The sequence below is a fragment of the Ciconia boyciana genome, chromosome 3, assembly GCF_034638445.1.
Source record: "Ciconia boyciana chromosome 3, ASM3463844v1, whole genome shotgun sequence".
Lineage (NCBI taxonomy): Eukaryota > Metazoa > Chordata > Aves > Ciconiiformes > Ciconiidae > Ciconia > Ciconia boyciana.
Window position 1 is genome coordinate 97,196,155 of NC_132936.1, and position 16,367 is coordinate 97,212,521.

Below are 16,367 nucleotides of genomic sequence, written 5' to 3' on the forward strand. Positions count from 1 at the left end.
AATGAGCCTCAAACTGGAATTTTGGGATATAAAGCGGTGGGTTTGGGGGAGTGTTGGTGGCTTTTTTTTGTTTGTTTGTTTGTTTTTCTTTAATTCTTTGGCTAGAATAACCACTCATCTCTAGACTTTAAGGATTAAGGTGGTAAACAGTTGAGCTCTTTTTTCATTGTGACCCCTTCAGCTGGCACAGAACTTATTTTTGGATAAAATTTTACCAGAGCCCAGATAATTTAAAACTGCTTGTCTTGGGAATACTGTCAAGTGATGGTTGTAGAAGACTAGTTGATCGGAAGACTATGTTGAAATCTAGGGCTGTCACAGTCATCCTTATCATCATGGCTTCAATCCTGTAAAATATCAAAGTGGCTCAGAAGGAAAGGGAATTTTTTTTTTTTAGCTTCAACAAAAGAGAAAATTATAAATAGAGTCAATTAGAAATACACTGGTATAAGAGCAAACCTTAATGGTAAGTTCAACTAGAACTGCCTTTCTAGATGCTTTTAGAATACTCTGGGAAGAAGTATTATTGTGCAGAAAAATACCTTCTGCTATACCTATCATTATAGGCTGATGCCATGTTCTGAGCAATAAAACTGAGTGACTTTTCTGATTTATTTATTTGTTTTTATATCTCCCCTCCCCCTTCTTTTTTCTCTTGGATAATGTTTCCCGTTTCCTTTTGTGGCTGGTAAAGAATTCTGAGCACTTCTAACTAAGCATCTGGTGCCGACAGTAACTTTTTATTTGAATAAGAACTGGTTTAGTTTATGTATGTTTTATTTACTGTGAAAGAAACCTTTTCCCAACAGGTCACAGACAATCCCAACTGCAAGATGCATCAAACACTCAACAAAGGAATGTTCTACTTGTCTGCTACTTGGAATATGTATTTTATAAGGATGTAATGTATCTTAACTCAAGTTTCATCTGCTCTGTTTGCTCAAGGAACTTAGCTAAAAGCTGAATACAAACTCTTCTCTTTCTCGGCAGATACAGTTTCTTATATATTTGATTCCATCTACCAGATTCCAGCTATATTTCTCAGCACAGCTCCTTTGAATAGGGCAGCATGGTTTTAAGCGATACATTCAAGCATATTCCTTTGTCCCTGAAACTTGTCAAGTTGATGATTCTTTGATATTTTAATAGGGAAACCATTGTGGGAGACCTTGTGGTATAGCATTAATCATCTTATGAAGACTAATTCATATCACTGCTCTGAGAATCAGAGCATTAATTCTTGCTTCCATGGCTTTCCTATGTAAAATATTGACTATTTAGATGAAGATATGCAAACCGGTGTAATATTTTTCCATGAATAAAGAGGGAAATAGCACATCTATTCATCATGAGATGGAATCAACTTCTGAAATTAATTTTCAACACCAGATATTAGTTCTTTCAATTCCCTGTGAAGATAGAACAACAAATGATCTTTAAAAGACCTTGTTACAAGTCATTCCTTTTCAGCGTGACTTTCGTGTGGACCACGTTAAATAAAAGGATCAGCAAATATTAAATCTTACATTTTGGAGAGGATAGAGGCCAAGCTTCTTGGTTAGGCACATTTGTAATTATGAGCAGTTCTATGTGTTGAGGAAATTCAAGCAGGAGAAGATGTCCATAGCCAGGCCATTATCTGTGCCTTTCTGTTGAAATAAGGTCACACAGAGACTGCTAGATTTACCAAAGTTTTGATTTGCCTTAGGAGTTTTGTTCTTTTACTGTTTATACTAAAAAGTAACTGTCTCCTTTCAAATGGGCGTATGTAAGATTTTTGCTTGGTTGCTCAGCCTATTGCGGTTATTGAAGTCTCTTGCGCAGCCTAGCCAGAGTAATTTGGCAAAAAAAAAAAAAAAAAAAGACTGTGAATACTGTCACTTTCCATCACTTCTAGACCAATAAAATTAAAAACATCTTTAGTGGAGTGTAATAATCTAGGAAAAATACTTAGTATTGCTTTTAGGGACATTTACCATTAAATCAGGCTTTTCTTTTAATGTTAAAGAATATTATACTTTCCCTAAGTATTTCCAAATGGCCCATTGTGCTAAAAGAAAAGATTGTAGGGTATCTGCAGGATCAGAAATTTTTGTGTCTGTTGAAAAGCTAACAATAATGTTATTTTTATGGTATTTGAAAAATGTGCCTCAGACTGTGACCTGTGATACTTTGAGAGAAACTTCCATTAAATATTAACTGATGTTGCAGAGATATTTTGGAACTTGCAAAGGATTTTTTTTTTGTGTTGCTTTTTTTTGTATGCTTCCTAGAATTGGCCTGATATGTGATGTAAGCCTTAGAAATGAGTTGAAAGTAGATAATAATACTTTCATACCTATAGCTGTTAAATTCATCCACAGCCATTAAAACACCCTAACAATGGGCACTCCTGTTTTGCTGTTCTTGCCTACTAAAAAAACCACATCTTTGAATAAATTATATTCTCTTGTTTCTGTTGCACTGAAGCTCCAGTATTTCATATTCTCAAACTGATTTTACTCCCAGCGAGGGTTCTGATGCTTACTGTTCTTGCTAAGCCCTACTTAGATATAATTCAAAAAGAAGTAGTCCAGACCATTAAATAAAAACATTTTTCAGCTCTGGTCCTGTCGTCCAGCATGCTGCGTTCACTTTCATGTTGGCATCATTGGCAGGTTTAATAAACGTCATCTCTTTTCCACCATCAGTCTTTCAATGAAATGTGAAGTAGTATTCTACCAGAAGAAAACCCAGTCAGTGTGTTCTTGCTGGATGAAGCAAGATGAGAACTAATCTTTTCTGAAACTTGCTTTCCAGTCAGCTCTGCACACATCTGATAGTAGTTGTATCTAAATTATGTTTCTACAGATTGCATGTCTTGTGAGAGCACCATGCAAAACAAAACCTTTTCTAAAACGATGATAGGACATCTGTTGCTTCCCTTTTATTTGCAAGGACAGTTACCTAATTTCCGTAATGATACTGGAAAAAAGTAGTGTATTCTTGTTGAATCAGTGTAGGCTGTTAGTTGTATCTCTGTCGGATTCTAGGTGTGCACAAGTGGTTGTTTTCTGGTATTTTTGTGGAAACTTAATTTAAGTTAATTGATTTGTAGTTCTGTGGCTGCTGCTTTTTGATGAAGCTACGTGTGGGCACAAAGTTGATTAATAGTAAATGTAGCTCACTGAATAAAAACAATCTGAAGCTGGTGCACGCGGTTTCCTTAACTTGCAGGTGTAAAGAGAAAAGAGACTGTAGAGCCAGCATCTGAGAAAAATGGCTCTTTGAAGCATTTTGAGTATGTTAGTGAGAGTTAACATTGCCCTGTTTGCCCTGACGCCTCTTCTGCAGTAAGACAGATAGAGCTGCAGGAGTTACTGTGTTGTATCTGATAAGGTAGGATCGGAATTTTTGTACTTTCTGGCCTACCCATCTTTTTGCTTTTGGCTGTGTGTATGGCCCAGTAAACACATCTTTTGTTTCATTATATTGTCAGTGGTTTGTATTAGAGCTCTACCAGTCATCTGATATATGAGCTTAGGCAAGTTATTTTACCTTTGTCTACCTTCTTTTCACTGTTTTTTTTTGTCTAGAGTTGGCCAGTCTTTAGCTTTGAGCTTTAAGTGGCTTGCAACAAGCGTAGCTCTTGTGCTGGGGCTATAAACAATTCTCAATGATATTAGGCTGGCAAGAAGACTTCTGGGTTATCAGGATCCCTAGATATGGAAAGCAATGAGCTAAGGGCTTCCAGTGTTTTTGCTGCTGAGACCTGTCGTACACCTGCCAGCCCACAGTGGTGAGAGCTCCAGGGACCGTTCCTGCCAGTGAAACAATTTGTGTTGCTCTTTCTCCTTTTGCAGCTGAGATATTTGGTTCTTTGTCATGCAGAGATTTTGGTACATGACTTAAAAAGTGTGACAAAGTTGATCATCTCTGGCCTAGATACTAAACAGTTTTTTCAGTGACTTTTGTGTTCATAAAATGCTTGCTCATCACTGTGAGACCAAACTGCTGTTGCAGTGTTCCAGCTAAACAGGAGATTTGAAATGGTCACAGGTCGTGAACTTACATGCTCAGTTGTCATAGCATCAAATACCTCATTCTGAAACTTTCTCACCTGGAGGCTTACTGTGAGACTTTTCCACAAGGGAAAAATTTAAGGTTAAAATAGGTAGAAATGTCTGAATGTTGATGTACTAAAACTAAGATTCATACCAGGTATCTGGATGGCAGGGCTAGGGAGCATGTAACCATGTTACTGTGGCATAGGTAGAGAGTTGTGACCTGCAAAATTATATACAAAGTAGAGATGGCTTTGACTGACTAATTAATATTATTCTAATAAGTCTCTCAAACCAGGACATTCTATATGTATATTTTCTGTGTTAAAATGGGAAAGAAGATTGTTGGCACAGATCCTAAAGTTTCTCATGCTGTTGTGAGAACTGCTGATTAAAAGAGAATGGGCCTACTGCATCTTTCCCACCTTTTCTTCTTTCCCAGAATTGTAAGGATGAGTATTTCTGGTGTTCACAACATCTTTATTATGTCATTTGTACCCTGTAGAATAATGTTAGCGTCTGCTACCATCTGTAACTTCTTAGCACGTTCTCTTATGTTCATTTTTAGCTGTACATCCTTGACCCCTGGACCTAGCTGTGATCGGTTTAAGCTACATATCCCTTATGCTGGAGAAACGCTCAAATGTAAGTTAAAAACTATTGCTATTGCAACTTGATCTTTCTTTCAGTAACAGTGTTCTATATCATGTTAAGTTTTCCAGTGTGTCTAACTAAATTTTATATGTTTTGAGATACCTGTGTTTGTTGTTTTTTCCTTAAAGCTTCAGCTCTAAGAACACACAACTGTAAGAGTATCTAAAGTTAAGTTTACAGCCTTCCTTGATATTACAAATTTGAAAACATTAGTCCTAAAAGCCAAAAGTCACAAATCCCCTGCCAATATTTCTAATAAAATGTTATGATTAAGACAATCTCACGTCCATTTTTAGACTCACTTATGATTTGTATATGCTTTGTGTTGTTTCTTTCTTTCTCTTGTAGGAAGAATTCTTTACTAAGCTCCAATAAAAGAAGTCAGTCTGTTATTTTATTAGGTATCTCTAAACAGTAACTGGTATAATTGACCAGAGCAGAGAAATGTGACTTTGGGTTTTCTGATTTAGTGTTGTGGTTAAATCCTCCTTACTCTTGGAGAATCTGTAGATAGCTGGCTCATTTGCCCACTCGTCAATTAGTCTGTGTTTTGGTTCAAAGGATTAGGATAAAATTTGCTTTTGTATGTTTTTAGAAGGTAAAAAATAGTTTAGTTCTAAACACTTGAGTTGCTGATAATCTGCGTATGAAAAATGGTGAAGTTGTGTTGCTTTTATCTCTAACAACTGAAAGGAGGATGAAGAATTTCAGATAAAGTAATATTTAAAGCTTGGCAATTTCAGATTCAGAGCAGCACTGGTGAAACCACATCTGGAGTACTGTGTCCAGTTCTGGTCTCCCTAGTACCAGAAAGGCATGGACATATTGGAATGAATCCAGCAAAAGACCACAAAGATAACTGAGGGACTGGAGCATCTGTTGTACAAGGAGAGGCCAAGAGAGCTGGAGCTTCTTGAGAAGAGAAGGCTCAGGGCAAATGTTATCAATGTGTATAAATACCTGATGGGGGCAATGAAGAAGATGGAGCCAGGCTCTTCTCAGGGGTGGTCAGGGAAAGGAAATGGTCACAAATTGAAATACAGAAAATTCCATTTAAATATAATAAAAAAACTTTTTCGCAAGGATGGTCAAACAGTGGAACAGGTTGCACTCAGAACTTGTGTAGCTTGAATATCTCCATCCTTGCAGATACTCAAAACCCAACTGGACATGATCCTTAGCAATCTGCTTGTTTACCCTGCTCTGAGCCAAGGGATTGGACTAGGCAGTTTCCAGAGGTGCTGTCCAACCTCAGCTATCCTGTGAGTCTGTGAAAATATGCTATGTAGAGGACCAAGTACTTAGTGTGAACAGAAATGTTAAACATTTAAAACACTTACTGCTTTGATAGGATCCATTTAGACTGCATCATACACATGCTATAGGTCTCCAAAACATTTTAAGAATGTTGTTGTATTCCTTCTGTAGTAGTTTTTCTTATCATTATGTAGTGCACTGGAAGCCCTTCTTCTTTATGAACAGAAATCAACACAATTAAACTTCTTATCATTAGAAGTACTTTAAAGCTTCCATTTGGCACCTATAAGGAAAGTTGTCATTCCCAGAAGTTGTTCTGGAAGCTTGCTCGTGTGTTTGAGAGAGGAGCTAGGCTCATGTATCAGTCTACTGTGACTATTTTATCTGTTCTAAAAGTATGAAATAATGGGTCAAGAGGCTTACTAATCTTTCTTTTCCAAAAGATAAAAATGGAATATTAAGTCATAGCTCGCAATTATTTTAAGAAAAAAAGAAAAAAAAGGTGTGGCTATGCATTTGTTCAGAATTTTCCAAAAGTAATGGCTGTATTATATGAAGCCAGCTACCCTACCAGGTAGATTTTTTTGTCCTTATTTAAACTTTTTTTTTTTTAATGTGAAACTGTGCAGCAGACTCAACCTGTGTCCTGCAATGTGTAGTAGATTCTACTTGAGACTTGTTTGATGACTACAATTAAGATGCAGTGAAAAGAAGCTTCATTGGGTGACATTGCTCTAGAGAATGGTGTCATATTTTCTATGGGACTGTAGTAACTCTCTCATTTACCAGCATACAGGGCCATATTATTACATTCTGAGAGCTTTAAGTCTTTACTTGTTTTTAAGTAGAGGTTAGAATTGTTCCTGATTCATAAAGGAAAATTAGTAGATTAAAATGCCCATATGCGAGGACATAGGCATACAGACTACACTAATATACTAAATTACTGTAGTCCAGTTAAAGTACCTAGAAATATGATTATGGACTATGCATTAAACTTCAATATTGAGAAATCAGCTTTTTCTCCCCCCCCAGTTCTTATATTTTGAATATCACATAAGCAATTAAACAAAACAACTATAATGCTAGTGCTCTTCTCCACCTTCGCAAAACCCAAAACACACAATTTAATGATGCTATATATTTTAACATGACCAACTGAAAGTGGTGTAAACAAGTGTATCTTTTCCAGAGGTACTTAATAATAGCAGTGAATTCAAGTATTAATAATCCTCCGCATATCAGCATTGCATGTTTGAAAATGCTGTGCATCGTTCAGTCTCACAGCACGTGGAATAAATAGTGATGCGAGCAGATTCAAGAAAGCTTTAATAATTTTGAGTTTAGATCTATAATGATGGCAGGGGAAGGTGGCCATGGTATGCAACCAGAGATTTGTAGATACTTTGTTGTAGGCTGTTGTAGATATGTTATCTTTCAAGGGCAGAATATTTCTGCAAAGGAAAGTTGCGAAATCTGCCAGAATAAAAAGATTGGCTGAAAATGTTCAGGATCTCCAGTGTACGGTCTTCATTATGTGGTGCCCAATACAGCTGAAGTGTGTAGTTCCTTTGTGGTCTGTGTTACATCCTCTTTGCAACAGATCAGATCTTTGCATATCATCAATCATAACCGCTGCCACTGTACAAATACGCTAGTATGAATTCTAGTGTGTTGAAAACTGTTGGTATGCTACTTTAGAGAAGTATAACTGCATAGTCACAGTCCTGTTTTCCAGAAGACCAGGAAGTTCACTGTTTTTTGAAAAAGGGGAAAGTGTACTTGCAGGCAACGCAGTGGCTGACTACCTGTAGCGTAAAATAATTGTTTTGTTAGCTTCAGTAAGATCAAACATCCTGTGAGTTAAGAATGGCTTGTTGGTAATGTTAATACATTTTCTTGAGATCCAGTTAGCTATTTAATTGTTTTTTTTCAGATGTCAGGTTCACCTTACTCTTGCATGTGTTCTGAGCTGCTGAAATGTTATACTGAACGGTTCCTCAGCTGCAGCCAGGAACCTTGGAGACATCCACAATTTTACACTGGAAAAAATATTATGTCGGCATTGTAGATAAATTAATTTGTCACACTAATTGTCTTCCATCACATTTCAGAAATTTTTAAATGGTGCTTTCAGAGAGACACTTTTACTTTATTTTCTTCTGTAAGGGAAACCATCAATTTTGTGTTTTCATGGACAGAATGGTTGGAAAACTTGAGCCTGCTCTTGCTAGGCTGTCAATTAAAATCTGAGACAGCTGTATTGTTTTTATTAGTTCATCCAGCACTCAATGCTGCTACGTTAAACTCAGTGCTTTTCTTTATATTTGAATTTTTCGAAGCTCTGAATAGGAGTTTTAACTCCAAGAAGACTGTCTGTAATATGCTGTAAGAGGTTGAATGTGTGTTTTGAGGACAAAACTTATTCTAAGTGGCATGCAGAGCTGTCCTTTATTGCTAACTGGACAGCCGTATCTGCTGAGTAAAGTTTGTTGTCCTTTCTGGGAGAAGTATTTGTGTATTTTGAGGTGAAGTGTTTTGTAACTCTTGCAGACATATTGGTCTTCCTTGCTAAAACATCAAGGCAGATGTCATAGTAGGAATTGTCAGGATAAGCAGTTATAAGCTTAATAGTCTTTATTGAATAATATTAAGAATTAAAAGACACCATTAAGAATTAATTCTTTGGTCATTGCAATTTTGTTTCAGCAAACCCTGGAATCTCTTGGTTTTGGTTTTCCATTTTCACTCAAGCTTTCACTACTTCTTGCTGCTAAGAGAGCCTGACTTTTTTTTTTTTTTTGCCCATGCTCTTCACATTTTCTTTGTCAGGCACTGATGCCTCCTTCCCTCTCTGTCCTTGAGTGCTGTCATCTGGAATTTCATGGTGATTAAACAATGTGTTGCCCTTGCGATGCTACTGTTCTCTGTGGCCTCTTGAACTCTAGTATTTTCATCTTATGTCTGATTTTCACTGTTTTTATGTGAGTGGATTACAGCTCTGGGTTCTACTGCCACCACTTTGGTTTCCTTGATCCCAAAGAATGTTTCTTTTGTCTTGTTTGAAGCTTAGTTTTTCTTTTTTTTTTCCTTCTGATTTCTGTTTCTTAGTTTCTTATTCATTTTAGTTATAGGCCTTAGAGGGGAAAATCACAGTTTTGCTGCCTAAGTAGTCTAAGAATATTGCCCATCATATACTGCACAGAATTTCATCTGCTTTTATTCCTGTGATGGAACTCATCACCTTACTAGGTGTAAGTTCATCTAGTCTTCCTGTGCTTTATACTTTAAGGAAGTAATTAGAAACAAACAAAATGATAAATATGGAGAAGAGCCTGACCTCCTTGTTGCCCTTTCAAAAGCTGCTTTGCAAATTTGTTTGCTAAACACTTGTTTACTGTGCCAGTAAACAACTGTAAAAACGATTTTACAAGTTATTGTAAGATTTAAGATTCTTAGAACTAGGTTGTTGCAATGCATGTGTCAGTCTTCTGTGCACCGTTAGGTTATTTTGCACAGGTTGTGGTTTAGTTGAGGCTCTTATGGGAAGGACTTTTTGGTTGCTGTAATTCAGATTGTACTTAGGTGATGTCATTACTTGTATTGTAAGTGTCTTTTTGCTGGGTCATGCGAAGTACCAAAGATTTTTTCCGGGCAATATGTTCTCTGAAGTTTTGTTGAGTCTTGCTTTACATGGCAGGAGTAATGAATTTTCTTCCTTTGGTAACCTGTTTGTTATCTAATGGATGTGCCTAATGGAAAATGTTGAGAGAGAGTCTAATATTTTTATTATATTTATTTCTGCTTAGAATACAAAGTTTACAACACTATTTTCCTTTTTAAATAATCACTTTCTTCTCACTTGGGTTGTGGGGGTTTTTTTTGGGGGGGGTGGTAGTGTGGTTTGGGTTTTTTTTGACACTTTTCCTTATGTTCTGGACTTCCCTTGAGCAAGTAAATGACACAAGTTTTTGCAGATGTAAGTCTTAAATAGTATAATTCTGCATCAAGAGAAGTGACCTTACAAGTATCTGTGTACAAGTATGGACTTATAGAGATTTAAAAGATTTTAGGTTAGGCCTCCACATTGGTATTACCATAGTGCCTTCCTACTTTGCTCTTTCCTCCTTTCTTTTCCTGTTTGGGTTGCAGTTACTGGTGATGGTCTACAGCCCATTTGCTTGAATTTATTTGTCCTTCACTTTCACCTTTCCTTTTCTCACCTACCCATTGTCTCTGTTATAACTTCTCCAGTGTTGCCTGTCTTTAACTTCTGCCAATATCTTATCCTCTCTTGTGTTATCTGTTATTCTCATCTTTGTCCTCTTCAATTCTAGTACTAAAATTTCTGAGAAAGCATTTGCCTGGCTACAGAAGTGAAAGTAAGTAAGATTGTCCCACTGCCTTCTTGTTCAGCTAGGGATCCAGCTCATTTACTTTTACACCATTTTTGCAGATTTGCCCACTTTACAGCAAAACATAATTTCTCTTTCTGTACACAGTCTTACAGCTCTTTTTTTTTTTTCCTCCTACAGCAGCATTTGTCAGTTGAAGTTAAAGAAAAAAAAACCAACCCACGCCTGCAACCCTTTGCCCAAGAACCAAATAACCATCCTGCAAATCCTTCCTATATATTTTTTCTCTTATTGGAAAAGTGGGACTTGATTCACTTGCCTAACTATAGGTGTCTAACTCTGTTTGAGGTTCCCTAGGGTATCTTGCTTGGCCTTTTCAGCTGCTGACCCAAAGGGCACTGATCTCTCTGAAAAACCTTGTGCCATAGCTGCTATAAATGTGCCCTGAGGTGTCTCAAATGTCACTAAACAACTTGGTTAAACAACTGAACCAGGCTCATGGAGACTGGGTCCTTTGCAGCTTTGCATGTAGTGGAGTAGCTAGGATTTCTTCTGGAGTGTTACAGAGGTACAGAGAAGGGTTTTTTTTAATGCAATCAAATACCTTTTTTTCAAATTGTCTTTCTATTTAGAGATGTCTTTGAGTCTTTAATACTGAGTTTTCTGCCTTTCCTTTTCTGATACCTTGATTTGCATGTGAAGTCAGAAATGAAACTCAAAAGCATCTTGGCCTCTTGCTACCAGCTGTTGTCTCTAAGTTTCAGGGATATACCACTTCCTGAAGGAATAGGACTTCCACTAAACAACCTGTAAAAAGTTGAAGCTACACTTGGTTTACTGCAATAGGATTATTATTTACGGTCAGGTGAGCGAAGGTCCCACAGTATTCCCAGACACCATTTGAGGGTGGCTGTCCTCCTGTGTGAGCAGAAGTCCTGCTTCAACAGATTGTTTTAAGAGGAACTTCTGAGGTTTAATTATCCTTCTCTACTTGAGGGAAGAATAGTCTGGTAGCAGCAACACCACAACAAAAATAGAATTACTCCTGTTCCTTCCTCCAGTAGTAGTTTTGTATTTATCAAAGTTGTATTGTCATTTCAGGAACTGTATCTTTCTTGCAAATCAATTAATAAGGGGCTCTATAGGTAGTGTATTACTATATTTGACTTAAAGCCTGTAGAGCAAAAATCTTTGGGGTGGAATGCAGTGCCAAGTCAGCAGGTCTGCCTTTAGTTCATTTAAATGCTTTCATACTGCTGACTATGCTGACTTAGTATCTTGGTTGCAGATCATAGTGAATAACTGATTCTTTTTGTACCTGTAAAGGCAATTAACAACAGCTGTTTTAGGCAATAATTTGTTTATAGAGGGGACTGATCAGTGTTCTTTGTCAACAATTTGTGTGGCTACTAGAAGAGATAGGTTAGCATTCTGAATAGATGAATAATGTAATTCTACTTACTATCCTTTTCTTTTTAATATTCAACAAGAGCAGTTTCTTTATTTTCCCAAAACTGATTCTGCACATAGGATTGGTCACTTGCATCAACACTGTTCCCTATTATCTATGAATGCATTTCATGATCAAGTTGCATTTGGATTTTGTTTGTTTCTTAAAAGCCAGATGGGTTGATCTCCTTCATATGATTGGTCTTCGATTCAAATTGGTCTTATTCCAGGCTGCAGTGGACACACATGTTTATTCTACACACTTAGTACTGACTTAGAAATTCTTGGGGTCAGAAAAAAAGCTGAAGAATATAGATATCCTTTCAAAAGTAGAGTTTAGGAAGTTAACTGGAATGTTGCTTCCTGATTTTGCTGGATTTACCTTTAGGTAATCAGGGATGTTAATGCTGTGGCACTCTCAGCATCTTTCAGTACTACCGAATTTACAGTATGGTTAAAAAAAAAGAAAGAAAAATACCCCCAAAATGCAGTTATCAGGAGAGGAAAAACTGTATATAGGATAGGCCAGTGGAAAGCAACTGTAACTATTTAAGAAATTTATCTATTTCAGAGTTACACCTATCTTGCTTGTAGTCAATCCTTACCGCTTTGTTAGACTTGCTTATGCATTTTGATAGATGAGAAGAGTGTTTGTGTGTGTGTGTGTGTTAAAAGAAATTATAGATTTAAGTATTGATGTTTCTATCTTTTTGTCTGTTGGGAGCATATTAACTTTTCCTTTAAAATCCTGTAAAGTAAAATATTTCAAAATTTAATGTTTGCCTGTTTGCCCAAGGAGAGAAAAGGAAGAGAAAGTAATATTTTTGGATAATGAAAAGCAAAAGATGTATAATACATCCTTTTTCTTCTAAATTTGTCTTTGACTCCATGGCTTTAACATTGTTGAAGTAATTTTAAATTCTGTAGTAGTATTTCATTGGAAATGTAATGCCACAGAAGTAATTATTGGGTAGTGTATCTACAGAAGTGAGATAAATATGGTCTGAGTGTGAAGGTTTTGCTTGCATTGTTCTTACACTGGAATGGTCATGGTCAATAGTGCTGTGGAACACCACACGGTTTGCCTTCTGTCAAGGGAATAAGGGCAAACAGAGTTGAAACACAAGAGGAACTACATACTCAAGTGCTGGAGATGCAAGGAAAAGGGTATTTGTTTCATTTAGGTGAGAAGGGTAGAGAATGCAGGGCTACATTGATTTTTTTTTTTTTTTTTTTGGTGGTTTTGCTTTCAAAATTAAAATGGTAACCATTCTCAAACTCTAAGCACAATAATTTTGCAAATGACTTTATTGGTTGAAAATTTTATGTTTCTACCCCAGCACAATTATATTTGAAGAGGGTAAGCCACAGGTAATATCATGTAAGTATTAAATAAAGTAGTTGTTAAAAAAATTGATATTTCTACTAGGTCAGGACAAACTGGTAGCTGGTGATTCAAAATATTTAACACCTTATATTTTGTAAGCTCACTGCAGAAAGTAGTGTTAGTATTTATGTGAATAAAACCAGATTTGCTGTTGCGTTGGCCGTTGTGATTGTTTAAATACCTTTTATTTGAGTGTAAAGAAGCATTTTTTATTTATGTGTCATAGCCCTGCCAAGCAAACTGTTAACTGCAGTTTTAATTTCTCTAGTTTGTGGTATTTAACAAGAACAAAACTCAGATTTAGGATTGATTCCCTTAATCTTTAGTCTGATTTGTAGTGGTGTATTTTTGTTGAGAAACCTTATGAAAATAGCTCATGCTCATAGTTGTGAATAGGGCAAATGTTCCTTGGTACCTAAGCTTTCTAGAGCCAAAGGTGTTACTTTTTCTGTCCTAGTATGGTAACTTAAGCAAGGCATAAGAGAAACTGTACGGAAGGGGAGAGGATGGAGCAGAAAAGTTACAGAGGCCAGGGGTCACATGGGTGAATGCCTAATATGGCTCAAAAAAAGGTTCTTTTTTCTTTCCTTTTTAGCAACTAGATGAATGTCTTTGGATTCATGGCAGAAGTGAGGCTTACTAGAATAAGATTTAACTGAGAGGATGCTTTTTTCCTTTTTAAATATGTGAAAAAATTGTTCTATGGTCAGATCTTATAATCTTCAATAGTAAGATGCTGTATTTAACTGATGGACTGAAAACCACTGATGATAGAGAAGCACTGCTCTTTTCTAACTGTTTATGTTGAAGTGGAAACACCATTTTGTTCTGAACTTTTTTGTCTTTATTAATTGTCACCCAGTCCGTGTGAGGTTTGATTGTAGCAGGATAAATTAGGGTTTACATTTGGTTAAAAAACCTATGGTACTGTAGGAAGGAGAGTGTTAATGATTCATTAAATGACATGTTTCTGGTTTAGTTAGAAAACAAGGACACCAGCGTGATTTTTTAGGTTCCATGGGGTTGTAAAATGTTTTGAGTATGGTCTCAGCACTAGTGTTTTGTGATTGTATGATTATCAGGCACTGAAACAATAGTTTTATTTATTTTGAAGCTTGGAGAACCCTTCAGCCATGTACTGTATAGCCTTTTGGAAAATGACTATACCATAGAGAAAAGAATCTTGTGATACACGTTGGCTTTAATGCTGATATATTTAGTCTCAAAATGACTTTTACTAAAGGGACTTCGGAGTTTGGATTTGAGGCATGTTTACCCTGGGCAAGTAGAAGCAATTATAAGTAATAGTAACAGAAAATCAAATATCACAATGTTAATTTTTACTCTGGATTCTCTCCTTTGTACTGAATAGTTCTTTGATATCAGTAGGTCATGAAAACTTTTTGAACCAAAATATCTGCATAGTTGCTCACTCACTGTGGATAAGGAGTGATATGCCAGTAATATTCAGTGGAAGAAGGGGTGTGACAGAAGGTAGTAAAGAGGAACTATGAGCATGTGAGAGAGGTAATAGATTGGTTTGTCCAGCTGCAACCATGATGTGCCTGACCTCAGTGTGGCCACACATCATACCTAAGTGGTCGAAGAGGGTACCGTCCCCAGCTGTTGGCCCTGGTCCCACAGCAAGAATCACTGCACCAGTATATGCAGCTGACCTGAATGCCACATTGTAAAAGTTTACCACCTAGCATGTTAAACTAATAATGCCAATTTTAATTTACTGTCATACTTGAGCACTGCATATGGTGATGTTCTGGGAGGTACTGTGAGTTCTCTTCACGTTGCTGTAGAACTGAAAACACCGGTGTAAAAAAGTTTGTACCTGCTTGAACCTTCACATTGCACCTACTGTCACAGCTTTCCTGAGGGTCACCCGTTAATGTGGAGTTTGCAGAGGTGAATATAGTTTATTGCCAATCTCACTACTCTAAGCAGTCTTGGAGTCACCTCGTGATGTAAGTTTCTGTAATAGTTTTTCACTAATCAAATATGGAGGTATAAGATAAAATATGCAGTTATTTTGATCCTTCTTTTATTCTAAGCAGCCTTTTGTAGTATCTATGTAGTTGGAGTGCAGCTCTTAGTGAGCTGAGTTGTAGCTATGTGTACTCTGTTTTGTCAGCTCTGTTAAAGCAGGATTGCAGAGAATGAAAAGCATGCAACTAGCAACTGCCATATGAAAAGTGTGTGTTAAATGAGTGAATTAGCATCAGATACAGATACAGTTCTTACCTTCAGAGTAGCGTTGGGCTACCTAAGTCACAGGCCAAGCTTTTTCATTGTGCTGTGTTCTGAGTTATTCATAACACGCCTCTTTATCTATGAAGCAAAAGTCAGTCAAAGAATGTATTAAGGTGCTATCTCCTTCAACATATAACGTCAAGAGTTGCCTGCTCTGTACGTGGAAATTGGTGGGGTTGTTGTAAGGAGCCATACATGACTTTTTAATTGTAGTAAATATGAAGAAAAGGGTTGAGTTATGGTGGCATAGGAACTATCCAGTCTAGTGAAGATCAACGTTTCTGAATTATTCATTGCTGTATTACAGTTTAGGCAGCCTAGTAATTATTTTCTCTTACTTAATATAGGTACATTTACTGTTGCAATTTCATGCAGTTTCCTCTAGGATTGGTGCCTGTTTTGTTCTTCTTTTAAATGAAACAAAAGATTGATTTTATGTTGACTGTGTTGGATATTTTAACTGGCCGACCTCTACTCTTTCCTGCACCCCATACTTACACATCCTCCTGACATTTGTGAAAGGAAGGTAGGAGTGCAGAAAGGAGAAACCCACACTGTACTCTACTAAGTCGCGTGATCAGTGAGTTCATGATTTGGAACAATACTGTAGAGCATACCTATCCCAGATTGGCTGTTGGCTTCTTTGTCGTGAGCCCTCATCCTCTGCAAATTAATCTTTACAGCATCCTTGCTTCCAGCTAGAGCCAAGATAAGTTTACAGAATATTAGCAATTAAAACTGTCATGTTGAATGTCTTGAGATGGTGACATCACTGAGCCAGCAATGTGGCTTTGTAAGATTTGTTCAGCTAATGCTTTTCTCCAGTTCTGCATTCATAATTTTTGAAAAATAAAAACTGGTTTGACTTTCTTTGAACAGAATTGTTTATAAGGCTTACCACACTGGTTTTACTTTGCTGTGTAGATTTTAAATGAGTGGTAACACATAGTAGGTACTGAC

The 16,367-nt window shown here is 36.8% G+C and overlaps 1 protein-coding gene across 2 annotated transcripts in view; it reads left to right on the forward strand.

Moving 5' to 3' along the window:
- The window catches only part of BABAM2 (BRISC and BRCA1 A complex member 2), a 179,469-nt gene that overhangs the window by 17,148 nt on the left and 145,954 nt on the right, over positions 1-16,367 (forward strand). For both annotated transcript variants that reach the window (XM_072856727.1, XM_072856728.1), the window contains one exon: positions 4,612-4,688. In XM_072856727.1, the coding sequence (XP_072712828.1) occupies positions 4,612-4,688 (77 nt within the window). The remainder of the gene's footprint in view (positions 1-4,611; positions 4,689-16,367) is intronic.